Raw genomic sequence first — 17,667 nt, 5'->3', positions numbered from 1 at the left:
TAAAAGGGCATTTCTCAACATTAGTCTGGGTGGTCAGGATAACAAACCAGTCTTCTCTACCGAAAGTCAAACTGCCCCAGCAGAGCACAAAGAGACTTCTTCTGTGCAGCTAGTAAACAGCAAAAGCAAGTTCATGTTTAAAAAACTGCTGATGCTTTTTCTGTAAATCTGTCTCTGTTTACATGTTGCAGTCTGCACCTTGTGGCATCCTTCAAAGTTTTATACAAATAAACATAAGGAGGTATTTTTGAGAGTGCACTGATCCAGAGTACCTGACAATGAGTGCTTAGAAACACATCCTTGCCAGCTGGCTGCCATAAGAAATGTAATGATTCAGCAGTTTAATGGATCTGGAGTTTAGCAACAGCCCCCTTATAAACATCTCCAGGGAAATAAAATAATACAGGCCCAAGACTCTGGCAGGTTCCATAATTCTTTGTTTCTGGCACATATCCAGGGACAGGGCAAGCTCTAACACAAGGCAAATATAGCTATACAACGTTTTGACTTTCAAAGCAGGCTCTGTTCAAAGCCTAGTGGTAGAATTAACTTATAGCATGTTTGATGAGCAGGCAAAGATAACAGGAAAGCACCCATTAAAAAAAAAAAAAAAAAATTAATTAAGGCCTTAAATATTAAACTACCTAAAGTAATAATGCTCAGTTTCACATCTTACATCTTCCCTCAACTTTTTCTTTTTCAAGTAGGAGAGTAGGCAAAATTTGTTCAAAGTTAAAATATACAAGTTTTGAATATCTGCTCTTGTTATTAAAATCAACAAATTGCTAACAGACTGTGACAATGAAACTTGAAAACGAGACAAAGAATAAAACTGTTACAGCCACTACATGGTATTTACTAAAATATGAGATATTTGTATTATCTTACAAACTTTCTACAAAAGTACTCACTGGAAAACCAGAAAATGAAGGATGAATTCCAGTTCTGACACTCAGAACTGGGATCTACTAGCTCTTCAGTAAAAAAAAAATCCTAATTTTTATCACTTTGATTTCCACATTTTTCTGCTGTTTCTGAAATTCCCTCAAAACTGATCCATAAAAAAAAAATACAGAGATTTACAGTGAAATTAATATAACCACGTGGAAAAAACAGAGAAGCATTCTTTACATTGTTCCTATACCTGTGGAGTATCACCAGAGATTGGGATAATCCTGCTAAACTGAAAGGCACCCAGATTCTAAACGTGCATTCCCTAACAACAAGAGTGAAGCTGTCTCTCCCATTTCCTGGGCTCACACGTGAGATGAATTTCAAAATCTGTTAAGGTCAAGGGCTTAAACAGAAGACCATCATATGAACAGAAAAACATAAAAACTATGTGAGGTGGGTTATATTTGATCTTTTATTTTTAGATTGATTGTAGCTTGATCTGATATTCACATGCATCTATATCTAGGAATTATTTTTTCTGCTATCAGAACAATTAATGAGATTCATTGACTTTTCTGAATTTGTATTGAAGGGTTCTTATGTACCAAAAATCTTCTCTATTTTAAAAGAAACAGAATCAGATTTGTGATATTGTTCAACCTTCCATATACTCAAATTGCATTGCTGGTGCAAGTAGCAAGACATCAGTCACAAGTACAGCTCTAGTTATTTAGGCTTGGTCAGTCCCTTTTCATACCATGCAAGTGGAGGTATCCATTGCCCCACATATCCACAGAGTTCTGCAAATATTCACTACTGAACACTATTGAACACAACAATTAAAATTTACCTAGTAATTTTAACATACCTATACATATTAGGTACTACATCCCTTAAAAATGAAAACAAACGTTTTCAGTGCTTCTTTATTTTAATTTTTATTCAAACTATAGAGCCAAAACATGTGGACACTTATTACCATGTATGACACTTACATATGTTTTTGTTGCTAAGTCAGAGCACTACTTCCTGACCTTCTACCACCAAACAGGTAGCCTGTGAGATACCCAAAAGCCTTTTATGTTTTCTGCTTCCAGAATCAATTACTATGCTTGATCTTTTGCCTGGATTTCCTGGACAGCTACTCAAACAAAATTTGGAACTTACAAAAAAAATTTTAAGGAAGGTTTACAAGAGCTTGTTAGTGTGGAAGGGCTTTAGAAGTGCTAGTTAGAACTTTCTCTGTGGAAACATGGAAAAAAAAAAAACAACAAAAAAAAACTCTGTAATTTTTTAGAACATACTTGCTATCATAGTAATCAGTGCAATAACAAGTCAAGACTCCATTAGTTTCTGAAAGTGCAGGCTGATTCCATAATCCTCATTAAATATGTCCTTAAAAGGGTATTTAACAGCTGAATGACAATTACATCCTAAAATCTTTATAATTCATTAAGGAATATTAAAATTAAGTACTTAGCTTAAAGGCAGCACTCCTTTCTAACTCCAGCTTTATTTTCTAAGAAAGCACTTTGCTGCAGCAAATAAACTGAACAAACTAACGTAAATGATAGCTATGAAGACAAAAATTGAAAATACTTCGGTGTATGAATTCCCATCCTTTGTACTGTATTGGACAAGTGATACTGAAGAAAAGAACACGTAATGAAGATTTGGTTGCAGCGTCTTTAAGCAGCAGAAGTTCCGAATCATGCCATTAACACATCATTGCACAAAAAGGTACCACCATCAGAAGAAACTCTAATATGTAAATATTAGATTCCAACCCATATTGCTGTCCACAGGCAGACAGCGCCAAGCCGCCAGCACTGCACAGCCGCTGGAATTGAAGAACTGCACAGCTCTTCTAGCTACCCAGCTGGTGTGTCGACAGCTCCATTTAATATTCTTGTCTAGTGATACAGCAAAGACCTCTCATGCCTATTTTTAAATGCACATTTTTAATATTCAATATAATGTTACTCTTTAACAAACTCTTTACTCCCTGCTTCTTTTATGAAGCTTCCTGTGGTCTTTAAAGGGATTGTTAACCAAAGAATGGATCACACTCTTTCTGCATGAGCAGATTCAGAAACACTCCATTAAACCTTTCAGTATTTAATATAAAGAGTAATCTCTCACCTCTGAGGAGATAAGCCAGTTGCTGAGTGATTAACTCTGGTGCTTCTTGAAGAATCTCTTTTACTACTAAAGAGGAAGAAGATGCTTCTAACTCCAGGCTGCCATCACACTGCTCATCTGGATTGATGACTTTGACAACAGCTGATTCCAAACTTTTATCCTCACTATCAAGTAAATTTAAAAAATACATTTATTTTTTTCCGTCTAGTTGCTGAGACAACCAAATAAAACATTGCAAAAACTTTTTGAAAATTTTAGATCGTAACATCACTATTATTCAAAATTTGCTACGAAGTCAAAACATGTTACAATCAAGTCCTAGAACAGTAATTTCAGGATGAAGATCCACAATGATTTTATCAGCAAGTATTAAACAGTTAACTGTTCGCAGTTCTGTTACCAAAATCTCAAATTTATTAATTTGAAAAAAAAAAAAAAGAAAAAAAAAACAAAAACATTTCTACAAGTACTGAAAATTTCATCATTCATAAAAGAGAGACGTGGAATTTCCCCATTGAATGTTTCAGCAACTTACAAAAGATGTTTATTTTGCATTAAAACACTTTCTGTTTCTGCTTCCAGTAGTACCAACAGAGCCAAAGTACATTCTACAATATCAAATACTACTCATAATTCTTAGAAGGAAGAAAAAGGAGTAGACAGTAATAAATGAAAAGCAAATCTTACGGATATTTTTTCTTTGAAAAAAATGTACTGAATTGTCAGCAGTCGTCAGAGTATCAACAGCTATGAGATTTACACATTTCTTATTTTAGATTTTCTCTACTTTTGTTTTAATCTCAGAGTAGGATGAAGCTGTTTTGTTTTTTCTTCCCAAGGCTGCATAGTTAAATCTATAGCATAGGTAGAATGTTATTTATCTTAAATGAAGTACTAAGAGCTGGAAGAAAACAGTGCTCTTCACCCTTGACAAGAGAGGCAGACCACTATAAAGAAGCTCCCTGTGTTCACCATTGGTTTATAAACTTTCCTGCTTAAGGTGTACGGGCTCCCATACAGCAACTCAGCCTCTGGCATGGGAGACATTTTGAGAAAAATGCTGTGGTTTGTAAGGATTTCAGTAGTCTAGCAGCCAAACAAAAATCATAAATGATATAAAAGCAGAATATGAGCTGTTGCTAGGTACATTTACAACAATTTCTATTCATCATTAGTTTTATTTAAAGCCAGTGTTGCCTCTGATGTAAACATCTCAAATTTCTGTTTTTCTTTAGGAGAACCTTAACAGCACATACACTTGCAATTGTTGTGGCCACCTCCTAAACAACAAGAGAGCTTTAATTTCTTTAGTGAAAACTAACTAACAAGCAAGAAAAGAAAGGTATTGTGTTTACTGGTTATACGAAAGGCCATTTAAAATATTTACTCCAAGCAATGCGAAAATACAAGTTGTCTTAGAAATGACCCAAAATAATGGAACAATTATTACTTTGGTGTATGTATTAAGCATAATCACAGAAATAATGAGAGAAAACATATTTTAACTTCCTTATTTTTTTTTTTTTTTTTGCTGTGCTAACATAGCAATATCAATCTGAATTCAGAAAAAACATAAAATACGATTTTTAAAATAGGTGAAACCTGTAAGCCATTCTCTTATATAAAAGATGCAATACCTTGTCAGCATGTGGCTGTTTGTAAGCGTTAAAGACAACTTCCCTTCAGCATTCAGCTGATGTAAATTGATTTCATCTCGGAAGATATGGAATGACTCCGGAATATTCAGCTCCTCCAATATAAACCTTGTCTCTGTGAAGAAGCTGAAGTCTCTTCTTGGTATGTTTAGGACTGGTAGGCAAAGAACATCAGGAGGACTGACCTGTAATGCACATGCGTAATTATGAGAGTTGCAAGAAATAAGGCTTGATTTATATTAGTCATATTTTACCAGACTGAGCAACTAGAAAGTTTGGATTTTCTGTCAAATTTTTGTCCTTTTACTTCATTCTTTATGAACCACTTTCTGCTCTTTTTATTTGTTTCTGTCTGTGTGCTCCTCTTGCAGAATTGTTGCAAAATGAGGAAGAAGAAAAAATGATCTATTAACTTCTGAAAATCTTACTTCAGTTTTTCAGGAAAATATGATGCTTTCTTCAAAATTCTGTAAATGCAAATAGACAATATTTTAATTCATGGAAACCCTCTTTAAGAAGCCCTGATAGTCTTAGTCAAATTCTGCCTCCCAAACTTGACTAATTTTGCATTTCTGACACTGGATTGGGATGAAGAGCCAGAAATATTTACATTTAGACTAATTATTTTGCTATCTAAATAAACTCCCGATTGTATGGAAGTCGGCAAAATAACATCCACTTCTGTAGAGCACACAAGTCATTCCATTCATCTGAAGCTTATTACAAAAAGTGGAGAATATTCTTTGAATGCAATTGTTAAGACATCAAATTCTTTAGTTCATGGTATTTCTTTTACACTATGTATACACAACACTAAGCACAACAGGATCACAAGCAGAATGGACCTCCAATTGCTATCTCTGAAACAAAAACTAAAAGAGAGGTATGATCCATCCAGGATCGTATGAATCAACGACTTAAGTAAAGCAGTCACTTAAAGATCCGTAATTTATACTGCAGGTTTGTTTATGCAATCACTTCTAAAACAGAGGTTTTTATGGGATGTCTTAACTGACTTAACAGCAAGATGTCAGTAATAACTTGTAAGAAAAAAAACTCTCTCTTGTTTTTTTTCATTACCTTGTCTAGAAAGTAGGCATAGGCCACAGCAGAAATAAGAGAGTCCAAATCACAGGATTTACTTCCAAGAACAACATGTACTTTCTCCAGATGTTTGCTCCGGCTCTGTAACACATTAGAAGACAACTGTCATGAGTGACAATGAAAACAAAAACAAATTCCAGTCACCAAGAATCTTCAGAAGAAACTCTAAATATCCAGGTACTGTCCTTAGCTGCAACACCTTTTTTTCACAGTTTGTTCAAAGAAATTTGGGTTGCATAAAAGATGCAGTTCAGAATGCAAGGAGTAGCAGCAAAGCAACATACAAGCAGTTTCATGTATATATGGAAAAAGACCTCAAAAACAGATCTCATAAGAAAAGCAATCACAAAGAGTATGGAAATACACATAGAAAATTATACACACATAGTTCTACTTTTCTTTCTTTGGCTTAAATCAGTAAATAGACAAAGTAACAATCCTTCATCCAGCTCTTCAGAAGCTGGAAACACTGACTGAAGTACCAACAAGTTTGAGCTTTCCTCACTGTCAACAGGGAGTCTGTTCTCCATTTGATCAAATTATAGCCTTCCAAACCCTGGGAAAAGAAAGGACAGACCAACTGCATGATAGGAAAATATTACAGAGTGTCTTCTTTATAACAACACACACACACACACATAAAAACATAAGATGATGTTCTTTCCCTTGAGTACATTATTAAAGCTAGGCTAGCTCCATGGAAACATTCCACTTTTTTTGTTGTTGTTGTTTTAATGAGTTACACTTCATCATTTGAGAAATCTATCTGACTGACACTAAGATAAACAGCTCAGAAACAAATACATGAAATCAAACATGTTGCTCTCGTGGTGTAAAGGTGGATGTACTTTTTGTTATTTTGAATTAGAATTTTTCACTATCAAGTTAAATTTAATCTTTCCACAGAAAGATATAATTAGTATACTATTCTCAATAATTATAGCTATGCAGTATATTAAAACTAATTTATTTTTCTCTGTGTCTAGTCTTTCTTCTGTATAAATCTAAGGAAGAAGCTGTTCTCTTTCCATTATACGGAATGCAGCCATGAAGATGTCTCTGGGTAATTAAATGAGGACAACTACTCTCTACTTCCTTAGCAGCGGGAAAATTTTAACTATTTAAGACAGATAACTTTCTTAAGTGTACAGAAAATGGAACAGATATGCTCATTTAAACAGTATGTCTTCATCAGCAGTAAACCCTCTTTACTTCTACTTTTTTCTTTCCTTCTTTTAATACGGTCTTTTTTGCTATATGATTCTTGTCAGCACACATTTTTGACTAATTAATGAAGAATGAAAAAAGTTCACGGTTCATACTTTGCTTTTTTTTTTATTCAGGGTCTACAAATCTTTTTTCTCCAGGCTCTTCAAAACTGCATAGCAAACAACATTACATAGACAAAGTAGGAAACTGAGTGTACTGAGAAATTGATTATTCAAACTATAGAGTCACTCATCTCTAAGTGCAAACAATATTAAAAAAAAACTTATCTGATATCACTCTGTAAGTACATATTCTCTATCTATAAACTACTTGCTTCCTTTTCCTCATACTGCATGAAACGTTATCTCACATAGAACTAGCGGGGATATTCAACAGAAATCTGAGTTCCGGTGATGAGTGTCAGACCCATTCATCAACCATATTTTTTTCCAAAGAAAATGGTAATTAGAAATTTTTGGTCACAGAATCACAGAATCACAGAATGGCCAGGGTTGGAAGGAACCTCAAGGATCATGAATCTCCAATCCCCTGCCACATGCAGGGCCACCAACCTCCCCATTTAATGCTAAACCAGGCTGCCCAGGGCCCCATACAACCTGGCCTTGAACACCTCCAAGGACGGGGCATCCACAACCTCCTTGGGCAGCCTGTTCCAGAACCTCACCACTCTCTCTGTAAAGAATTTCCCCCTGATGTCCGACCTAAATCTTCCCTCCCTCAACTTAAAACCATTTCCCCTCGTCCTACACATATCAACCCTTTCAAAGAGTTGATTCCCCTCCTCCATCTTATGAATTTGCTTTGTAGCACACACAATCTTCACACTTATTTGTACAACTCCAATGTTCACAACTACTTTGTTGTAGAGCTACAATGCAGTCTTCAAATCAGTAGAAATTGTGTGAGGAGTACCACCAAAGACAAAAGAATCACTTCGTCTTCAAAATTGCATAAAGAAGCTCTCACATTAAATATATACATATATAAATATGTGCATATTTTAAAAAGCATATTTCACTCAGTTGTGTGAGCTATCACATCTTTTCTCCTAACTCTTAGAGTTCAGAATGGGGACAAAATAGTTACAACAAAATTAAGGAATTCCCAGACCAAAAATTTATGAACCCTACACTTTTGAAGAAATAAGAAAAGCACTACTCTAAAGAGTAAATTACAAAGAGAATACAGTAGAGCAATAAATCTCAGGAGACCATCTCTTCTTCAGTATCCAAAGAGGTCAACTACCTACCCACTAACTGATTTTTTATTTTTGAATCCTACCACACAGATATTTCATCAACACAAACAAATGAGAAAAGACTGTGGAAGTACTGGCATTTCCTCAATCTGTCCTCAAGAGCTTAATAACAAATCTGAGATAGAGCTTAATGGCTGGGTTCTTTTGTTACAGCAGCACAAAGATACACAGCAAGAGGGTGTATTTTTCTGTTAAGGTTGTTAACATACTTCATTTCTGAATCACAGCTGGCTTCTTCTAGAGAATTTCTGCCTACAGCACTCAGCTATGCAGTAGAGGCAACTGAGAGGCTACTTCCAACGTTTTCTCAAAGAAAAGGGAACAGAAAACAACTTTCTGAAGGTGTCTTGTTGCACACAGCCTTTCCCAGGCCGCTCCAGAGAGGATACATTTTTACTTCATGCGTGACAGTCAGTTCTTTTAATGACAGTACCTCTCCCTGAGTAAGAAGCTGTTCATTTGCACAAAGCTACCATACTTCACACTCTAATCTCTCATTTGTTGCACTTGGCAAAGTTTTTTTTAGTTTCTGTTTCTCTGGGCTTCTTTCACAATGAGATTTTTCTAATGGAATAGAACAGTTATTCTGTTAACAGTAAAATACAAAACTAAGTTAGTAAGTTGTTTTAAACTAAATAGAGAAGAAAAATCCTTTCTCTATTTCTTAAACTATTCCACATTACTGATAATATTTACATACATTTATATATCTATATTTACTTAACGGAATTTTATTTCTAGATACTTTCTCTTTTTCATGCTTTAAAGCAATGCTACTATTGCAAAGATGATGGTTTTCTTTGGATATGGTTGGTTTACTGTCCTGTTATTCCACTGGGTAACAGGCAAGAGAAGTCTCAGAGCAAAACACAACACATGCAAGGGCGAAGGACATCCATGGGGAAGCATACAGACAGGTGCATGTCTTCCCTAATCCCTGTCAGCACATTAATACAGAATTACTTACTTTCTCATTCTCCAGTGACTGCCACTGATATAATTCAGTGATAGATAAAAATCACACTCGTACAATCTATTCACATGGACAACTCCAAATGTCTTTACTACTTGAAATCGGTATTCATCCAATGCCAGAATCACAGGTGATATTTTCATATTCAGTGAGATTACTCAAACAGCTAGACAGAATTTTCACCATTCTATTTTAACATAAGAAACACTTTTGTACCAATAGCACAGATACTTTATCAAAAGCCAAGTGATTACTGGTGTTATGCTTGAGCAGAATTAATACTGTTTTAGCATGTGTTGGAGAGATAGCTTCAGATCTGTGCATTAGGTAAAAGACCAACTCTGCCAAACTGTAAGTAAGTCAGCACAATTGGGTGCTTTCCATCACTTCTGCACATACGTCAATGGAAACAACTTTATAAAACCTTAATCTGATTTCAGCATCTTTGAAGTTGTAAACGTCAGTATTCACAGCAAGACCATCCTCAGCTTGTCATTACTGGCAAAAAGGCACCATCATCCATGAGTGAAACAAATTAGGAGCTGGTCTTTCAGAACAACCAGGTCTTGCCATAACACTGCTTACTACAATTTCTAAAGACATTAAAACTAGCATAAAGGAAGGTACTGATAGAACTCAGGCTGTAAGAAATAATTGAAGACATTGCTAGAAAACTGTTTTCATATTGATTAAAATAAGGTCAGCGTAACTCAAAACAATATTTTTTTTCCATCTCCCAGGGCTTAAATATGAAATTACCTAAAATAATATAAACAGAATACTACATAAAACAATTCTTCCCTGAGACATATTGCCTTTTCTGATCTCTGCTCTTCTTTTCCCTAAGCATAATTTTATTCTCCTCCTCCTCTCACAAGTCCAAGATATTTAACTTCACCATCATTTCCTCTCTCCACATGCAACTCCCTGAATCACTTTTTAATATCCTAGCACAATATATAATTAATAACCTTCCAGAAAATATATTCTCCGTAAAAGTAACGGTAAAGCACTCTACGAGCCTCAAAGACTGCTTTCTCTTCTGTCAGACCAAACTAGTTTGCATATTCTATTGCTCATCAAGTAACTACTAACACAGGCACATGGATGTGAGGCTTCCTCATCCTTGACTGCAAAACTTCTGATCTATCCTGCCAAGCAAAGGTCTCAACAGAGAAGCCCAGAGAGAGGCAGGAGAAGTTTGACATTCACGAACTCTGTGATGTTGAGCTGCAGCAGGACTGCAAGAAGTCATTAACTCCTGCAGGAACCACAGCTAACTTCCAGAGGATCTGTGACTTCTCAGTCTAAGAAGCCAAACATTTTAAAGGTTGATGATGATGAAACCAGAACTCATAGATTAAGCAATAGAGGACACCATCAATCTCTCTTACTGTTGACGGGTTTTTGTTCAGCTTGATTAGTTGTAAACTGTAAAGTGCATAAACACTCAATGTCTGAGATAAAATGAATTAAGGAAATAACACACCATTCTCAGAGGGCATCAGTCAGGATAACTCAGTCCTGATCAGACCTGTACAGATCAATACTCAATCAATGCTCACAAAATCTGATTTATAAGCATTTAGATACTTCTGTGGTGAAAAATATATTTTGTTGGGCCTTAGCTGCATCAAACAAATGACTCATTCAAAAGTACTGCATATACTGGTTTGCAAAAGCTTTGGCTAGGATATATTGATACAGTGATTCATCAAATTATACTAACTCAGTAAAAGAAAACATTCTTTTCCTTTTTTCTTCTGTTAAAATAGAAGGTGAAATGATCTTGAATGATAAGAAATCCTGAACATTTTTTCTGGTATAAAGCAGAAACCTCTGCTTGGTCAAGTAAAAAAAAAATAATGCTTATTTCCCCTCCTGTTCATACACACACGTACCCAGAAACACACAGTTTTGCTTTCTGACAACTATTTTCTTTTTGCTTCAAATCTCACCGGATCTTCTATCCTTCACCTGCAATGAGATCAGAGCATTTTGCTGCACAGGCTGATGGTGCATTACTTGTCAAGGATAGTATTTCTTTCAAGAAAGAAGCTCAACAGAAGCATATTAATAGAGAAAAAGCTGCACAGTCACATGCTAATACAGTGCCAGACACAACTCTGAAAGCTGCTCCAAGCTTGTAGCTGAAGCATTAAAATCACTGTTAAGCAAATGTGCTCAGTTTTCATGCAGACACATGAGAAAAAGCCTGGTCATCTGTAGCAATACTTAACTGAGATTTGGAGACTTTTATTCAGACAAGAAGATTTTTGTACTATTCTGTAACTTTGAGATTGAGCCTCCTACCCAGATCTACAATTTTTCTAGTCATTTCAGAGTATATACTACATTTGCCTCATAATATCAGCCACTGTTTTATCTCCATCAGTGTGAGGGTTTTGAAGTTATTATCCTTCTCTGTTGACAAACAAGTGGTTTGTAGCCTAGGCAAAATTAATTTAATATTTTATGCCAAGTTTTACTTACTTTAATATTTCATAAATCTCTTCACTAGAAAGCTTTATACTGACCTGAAAAAAGTCATCCCACTAAATATTCTGTTTTGTCTTATTTTGAGGACAGAGCATTACATTTATCATATACAGTATACAATATGTATTGTCCCTTACTGTAATGGTTATAAAAATGAAATTATATAACTGATTCTTCCCACGGAAATATATTTTAAAAGAGAAAATTTCAAGTGTGCCATATTTTGATCTTTATTTGCTTGATCTGTATTAAACAAAATAGCTTTTACAAGAAACATCAATGCCATTGGCAGAATATAATATGATATAATAAAAGGGCAGTTGTCTAGATCCAGACTTAATGCTTTTGTGGGGCAGATACTGACTTACAGAAATAAGTGAAAGTGCCTTAAAAATTCAAAGTAACTCAGGAAAGAATGGACAGGCATAAAATATCACTGTTTTTTTCTGAATTTTGTACTAAATATTCATATGGAATAAGATCTGTAAAAGATGATGAAAAACAATGATGATGATGATGAAAACCTATGACAGAGACAAGCAAAAGGTCTCAGACCTTAGCTGTCGTGCATCTGCAATTTACCTGGAGCCTAGTTGATATATATATATTTCACCAGGTTTTACCTGCATTTGTTTCTCTTATGGTGACTGCACCAAATGCTTAACTTGAACATAACCAAGCATTACTGGACTTTAAATTTAATACTTTAAAAGCTATATTTAAGAGTTGAGAGCTTTGAAGAAAGACTTTTATTTAAAAATGAAGAATAAAAAAATGCTGTTTCCTAGAATTAAACTCTTCCACGGCAGCACGCTAAATCCTTGAAAATTTATAATGGACATGAGGGTAGGCTAACTACTCAGCATGCTTGCTGAGAAAGGAAATTCTCATCCTAGATCATTCCAGGAACTTTCTTTTCCAGTCATTTTTAATCAAGAAGTGGAACAGGCGTATTGCTGCTGAGAATTCAGATTCAATACTGCTGCATTACCAACAAGCTCTGATTTGGCATTCTGCAGATAAACAAACTTCGGAATGTAAAAGAAATAATTCCTACCAATGAAAAATGTCTAACATCTTCTCATTTTGAATTGATTTTACAGAGTACGTCCGCATGGAAGTCTGCTCTGTTTTGAAATATCTGCTAATTTATTTACCACATACATTCATTCACATCATAGAATCACACAACATCCCAAGGTGGAAGGGATCCACCAGCATCACTGAGTCCAACCCCTGGCTCCACACAGGAACAATGAAAAATCAAACTCTGTGTTTGACAGCATTGTCCAAATGCTTCCTGAACTGTCAGGTCGTGATTCCCATGGGCAGCCCGTTCCACGCCCACAGCCTTGAAGCAAAGAACCCATCCCAACCCCCAGCTGCCCTCCCCTCACACCGCTCCATGCCGCAGTCACACAGAGCAGAGCTCAGCGCTGCCCTTCCGCTCCCTGCGAGGAGCTGCAGCCGCCATCAGGCCTGCCTTCAGCCTGCCCTGCTATGGGCTGCACGCACCCAGGGACCTCGGCTGATCCTCACACACCTTTTCTCCAGACCCTGCATTATCTTTGTAGCACTCCTTTAATGCTCTGTAATGGTTTTATGTTCCTCTTACATCGTGAAGCCCGGTGCTGCACCCAGTGCTGTAGGTGAGGCTGCACTGCACAGAGCAGAGCAGACAGCCCCTCCCCTCGCCCGCTGGCAGTGCAGGGCCTGCTGCACCCCAGGTACGGTTGCCCTTTGGGCTGCCAGGGCACACTGCCGGCTCATGTTCCTCTTGCTGTCACCACAGCTCCCAGATCCCCATTCCACAGGGCTGCTCTCCAGCCTCTTTTTCCCCACTCGGAACATATATCCAAAGCTGCACCATCCCAGGTACAGAATTGGGCGTTCGCTGTTGTTAAATTTCATATGGTAGGTGATTATACAGCCCTCTGAATTTGTCAAAATCTCCTTGCAAGGGCACTGTACCATAAAGGGAACAGCTTCTCCTAATTCTGTGAAAATTTGCTATCATTGTGAAAATAAATATGAATAATGATACCTAGTGCCATTTTGGAGAAAAAAAGAAAAAAAAAAAAAGAATTAGAGAAAACATACAATGCAGAGATGCTATTTAAATATCAAAAGAAGCATCACATAACTAAAAATATCAAAATTATCGTCTCCTTTAGAGGTTACATTTGCTCCATCAATTGTTTTGGCTCTGATTTTGCATCATACTAAAGTTTTACATGTCCACACTCCCTTGCTTCTTCAAATTTTTACATTGAGGGACAGCTTTGGAGACAACACTTGCAGTGCATCACAGATGTCAGTAGTACTCAATTATATGTGACTTTCAAAATGGATTATTTTTGGGATACACTTGCCCACCCATGTTTGCCCACATTTTGGAAACCTAACTTTTACACCGTGTGTTTTGACCCCAGTTTTACTTTAAGAAAAAACTCCCTTTACCCTAGACATTATTAATAAACTTTACCTTAGAGAATTAAAGAAAACTGTGTTTTTATAATAAGATAAGTTGAGGAGGGGAGAAACTTATTCAAATGACCTTAGGCTCAATAAGAAGATCATATTGCCTTTTCTGCCAGTCAAAACAGGATATACTCCAGTATGGCTGAAAAAGGAAAATATTCACAGCAGAAGGTTATTTAAACCTGAATCAGCAGTACTTCAACAGCCAGTCAATAACATTCCCTATCAAAGAGATTACTAAAGTAGAAAATCAAAGTTGTTCTTTTTGTTTTAAGCCACGCTAATTTGAACAACAAATGAGTTGTGTTCTCCACATGAAGGTGTTCTCAACTAACACCTGCACATTAGCAGTACATCATACAGCAATTCAGACTTGCAAAGAACAAGCGCTATTCATATTCCAGGTTGTCTTTGGTTTCTAAAGTCAGTAACAGCACACCTTTGAATTTTCAGGTCAAGTTACAGGGCTCTTTTTCCCTCTCCTTTCCAACTGAACATGCAGAGGTGAGAATAGATTATATGTCCACTCATAGCAGTTGAAAGCACTCATCTACTTACAGATTGCCCTTACCAAGTAGAAGTGTTCCCTGAGATACAAAAAACAAATGAGGTAAGAGTAGAAGGTGGAAGAGCAGGTCGTGTTAATGCCAAGAGGTGATTGATATGAATAATTCCCTACAGCATACATTGCAGAATTTGAATAAACTGAGGAAAACAAAGAAAGACTGAGAGAGAAAAAACAAACAAACAAAAAAAGTAGTGATGGTTTTTATCTTTTTTTTCAGAGAAGTCAAGTGGATTCAAACTCAGGTAACATAGTTCATTTATCTGCCTCTGTCATGGACTTAACATTTGATCTCAGGGTGTCCAAGAATCTTAAATTGTTCTCAGTTGTAGGAAGCAATCTTCCAACTGAAAAAAAATTACTGAACCTTTAGAGCTGAGCTTCATGTTTCTTAGTTAGAATAAGCTTGAGGTGATAGGTAGCAAATTGAAGAGAGATCACGTCCTGAAGTGAGCCAACAGCCTTGTTGCATACGTGATCATATAATCAGACTGAGTTGTTTGTTTATATATAATACATAGCTTTTACTCTGATCCGTACTTTTTTTTATTTTTAATACCTCATGAACTCAGCATTTCTTCTAAGAATTCATTAATGAACTGTGGATATTTGAGACCATATTGCACTTAACACAAAAGTAATACAGTTACATTTCCAAGTTTTCTTTTTGCTTTAGGTCTGCTGTGCACATTTTTGTCTTCTCTTGAGCTCATAAGCTACATTTTAAGTGATTTAAGACATATAAACAACAAAATCATTGTCACTATCTCTCTGCCCTATCTTCAGTTTAAAGGGAAAGTTATAGCTGGAAAAGATGATCAGGAGGCCAAAGTCACATTCAGCTTTGCCTTTTCTGTTCAGATTTACAAAGTATCATAATTTTAAAATGCCTTGATTTTTTCTCTGCTCTCAAATAAGACTGCCTCAGAAATAAGGTTTTTAATTGTTTTTCTTGTTACTGTTCTTGGTTCCTGTCTTGGTGGGAGCATTTTTGTTGTTGTTGTCATTTCTACGTTCATAGCATTTTAGTTGCTAAATCTTTTTCCACATTGAAAAATCACTTAATGGTATCTCTCTACTGTCCTTCATGCTGCAAACACTATTCCCAAAATAATTTTTCCAAAAACCCCCTTTTATCAGTGTGAGTCTCTTTTTCCATGAAGTGATTCTATTCTTATAACAAGCTTGAGTTTAAGCATGTTTTCTGAGGTTGTTGTGTTGCAGAAATTGAGCACAGATTAAAATTATTTTGTAACATTGTACTTATTAGTGAAGTGCACTAAGAATAATAAAACTATCACTTGATTTCACAAAATAATCTGTTCTTTACACTGAGATGTTTCTGTAAGAGAAGCATGTGCCATGTTCTTATAAGACACTGCCTTTTTTATTCATACAACTGGTTATAGCTATACAATACAGATCCTCATACAATCCTCACCATAGCACTCGCGTTCAGATCCACAGATGTACTCTATACGAGCAACACAAAACATATAATCACATTGCTGTATTACTTCTGTAATATACTTTTCAGCATATGACTAGTCACTAATAATCTTAGAATATAGGTTCATCCACTGCACATAAATGAGACAAAAACAGGAAAAATTTAGAATGTATTTAGAATTCTAGATAGAGATAAGTTATGCTGGGTTCAGGCTTGGGGCAGAAGGAATACGGAACCTTTTGTAACCTTATGCAGCGGATTCATCCATACATTTTAAATCTTCCTGGTCTTTGTGATATGGGTTTTCCTCTTTCTCCGACTGTTTGGGCTGTGTCTGACTTGCCAATCCACTCACAAAATCCAGACATATAATTAATATGTACTATGACCCACTGAGCACTTCTTAGAGCGGGCTGAAACCAAACTGGCAGATTTTTTCTCAACAAGAAAACAGATTCAGTCATAAACCAACACCCACATTAATATGGTTGGTCTCAGACCTTCACTCATGCTGACATGAGATTCAAAGGTAGATTCTGCACTTTGTTTTGTCATTTCACTGGCAAATGCACTAATTCAGAAGTCAGTAACATTTGATATATCCTGTATTTTGTCTTCTATGCATTCCACATTCCTATGCACATTCCTCTTGTGATGACAAGCACCCCCCACAAACCTTTTCAAATTGCTCTTAGTCTGAATCAGACTTCCCCATCAATCCTTGAAGCACTGAGAAGAAATTCAAACATATTTCTTTGATATCATTTAACTCACTGCAGATTTTTGCTGTGTTGTAAGCGCAATATTGAATGCACTAAATAACCTCATAATCACATTTAAAGGCTTAGTGATCTAGTGCCACCAATGCACTAAAATATATGATAACAAATGCAGTCAGCATTTTCCATACCATATGCTTGTAAATGTTATTCTGCAGGGAACCAATTAAAACTATGGAAAAATTGGAACACAGACATATGGAACAAAACAAAGCAACTTATCTTGTCACCATGGTGCTTGCTCAGTACATTGATTAGGGAATGGTGATATTATAGGCAAACAAACGCCACTTTAATTAAAGTGTGCTGAAAGGCAATAAACAGTAGCAATCTAAAATCTTCATTTTTGCTCTGCTGATGTTAGTTTTAGTGCTAATGAGACAGAAGATACAAAATACACTCCTGTAAAAAAAAAAATTACATATTTTCAAATAAAATTGAGGTAACACTAACATTCAATGAGAAAAAGAAAACGGAAGTGAAGTGCTTGGATCTCAGGGAGATTTAATATACTACTGCGTTTCAGGAAAAAGAAAGAGTTAAGCGCGTATTATCTCTTAAAAATTTTTCTACCAAGAGGTAGCATATTAAGTGAACTACTGTCTCTAATCATTCTATATGTGAATGATTAGATGTG

At 36.0% G+C, this 17,667-nt stretch overlaps 1 protein-coding gene across 3 annotated transcripts in view; it reads right to left on the bottom strand.

Moving 5' to 3' along the window:
* Positions 1-17,667, bottom strand: part of PRUNE2 (prune homolog 2 with BCH domain) — a 133,289-nt gene that overhangs the window by 95,228 nt on the left and 20,394 nt on the right. For all 3 annotated transcript variants that reach the window (XM_052700754.1, XM_052700751.1, XM_052700752.1), the window contains exons 2-4: positions 5,772-5,876; positions 4,674-4,876; positions 3,037-3,200 (exon numbers count right to left, since the gene is read on the bottom strand). In XM_052700754.1, coding sequence (XP_052556714.1) covers positions 3,037-3,200; positions 4,674-4,876; positions 5,772-5,876 — 472 coding nt within the window. The remainder of the gene's footprint in view (positions 1-3,036; positions 3,201-4,673; positions 4,877-5,771; positions 5,877-17,667) is intronic.

Source organism: Tympanuchus pallidicinctus, unplaced genomic scaffold (genome assembly GCF_026119805.1).
Source record: "Tympanuchus pallidicinctus isolate F22 unplaced genomic scaffold, pur_lepc_1.0 scaffold4, whole genome shotgun sequence".
Taxonomy (NCBI): domain Eukaryota; kingdom Metazoa; phylum Chordata; class Aves; order Galliformes; family Phasianidae; genus Tympanuchus; species Tympanuchus pallidicinctus.
The sequence above is the reverse complement of the archived record's forward strand: the minus strand, read 5'-3'. Positions and strand labels throughout refer to the sequence as shown.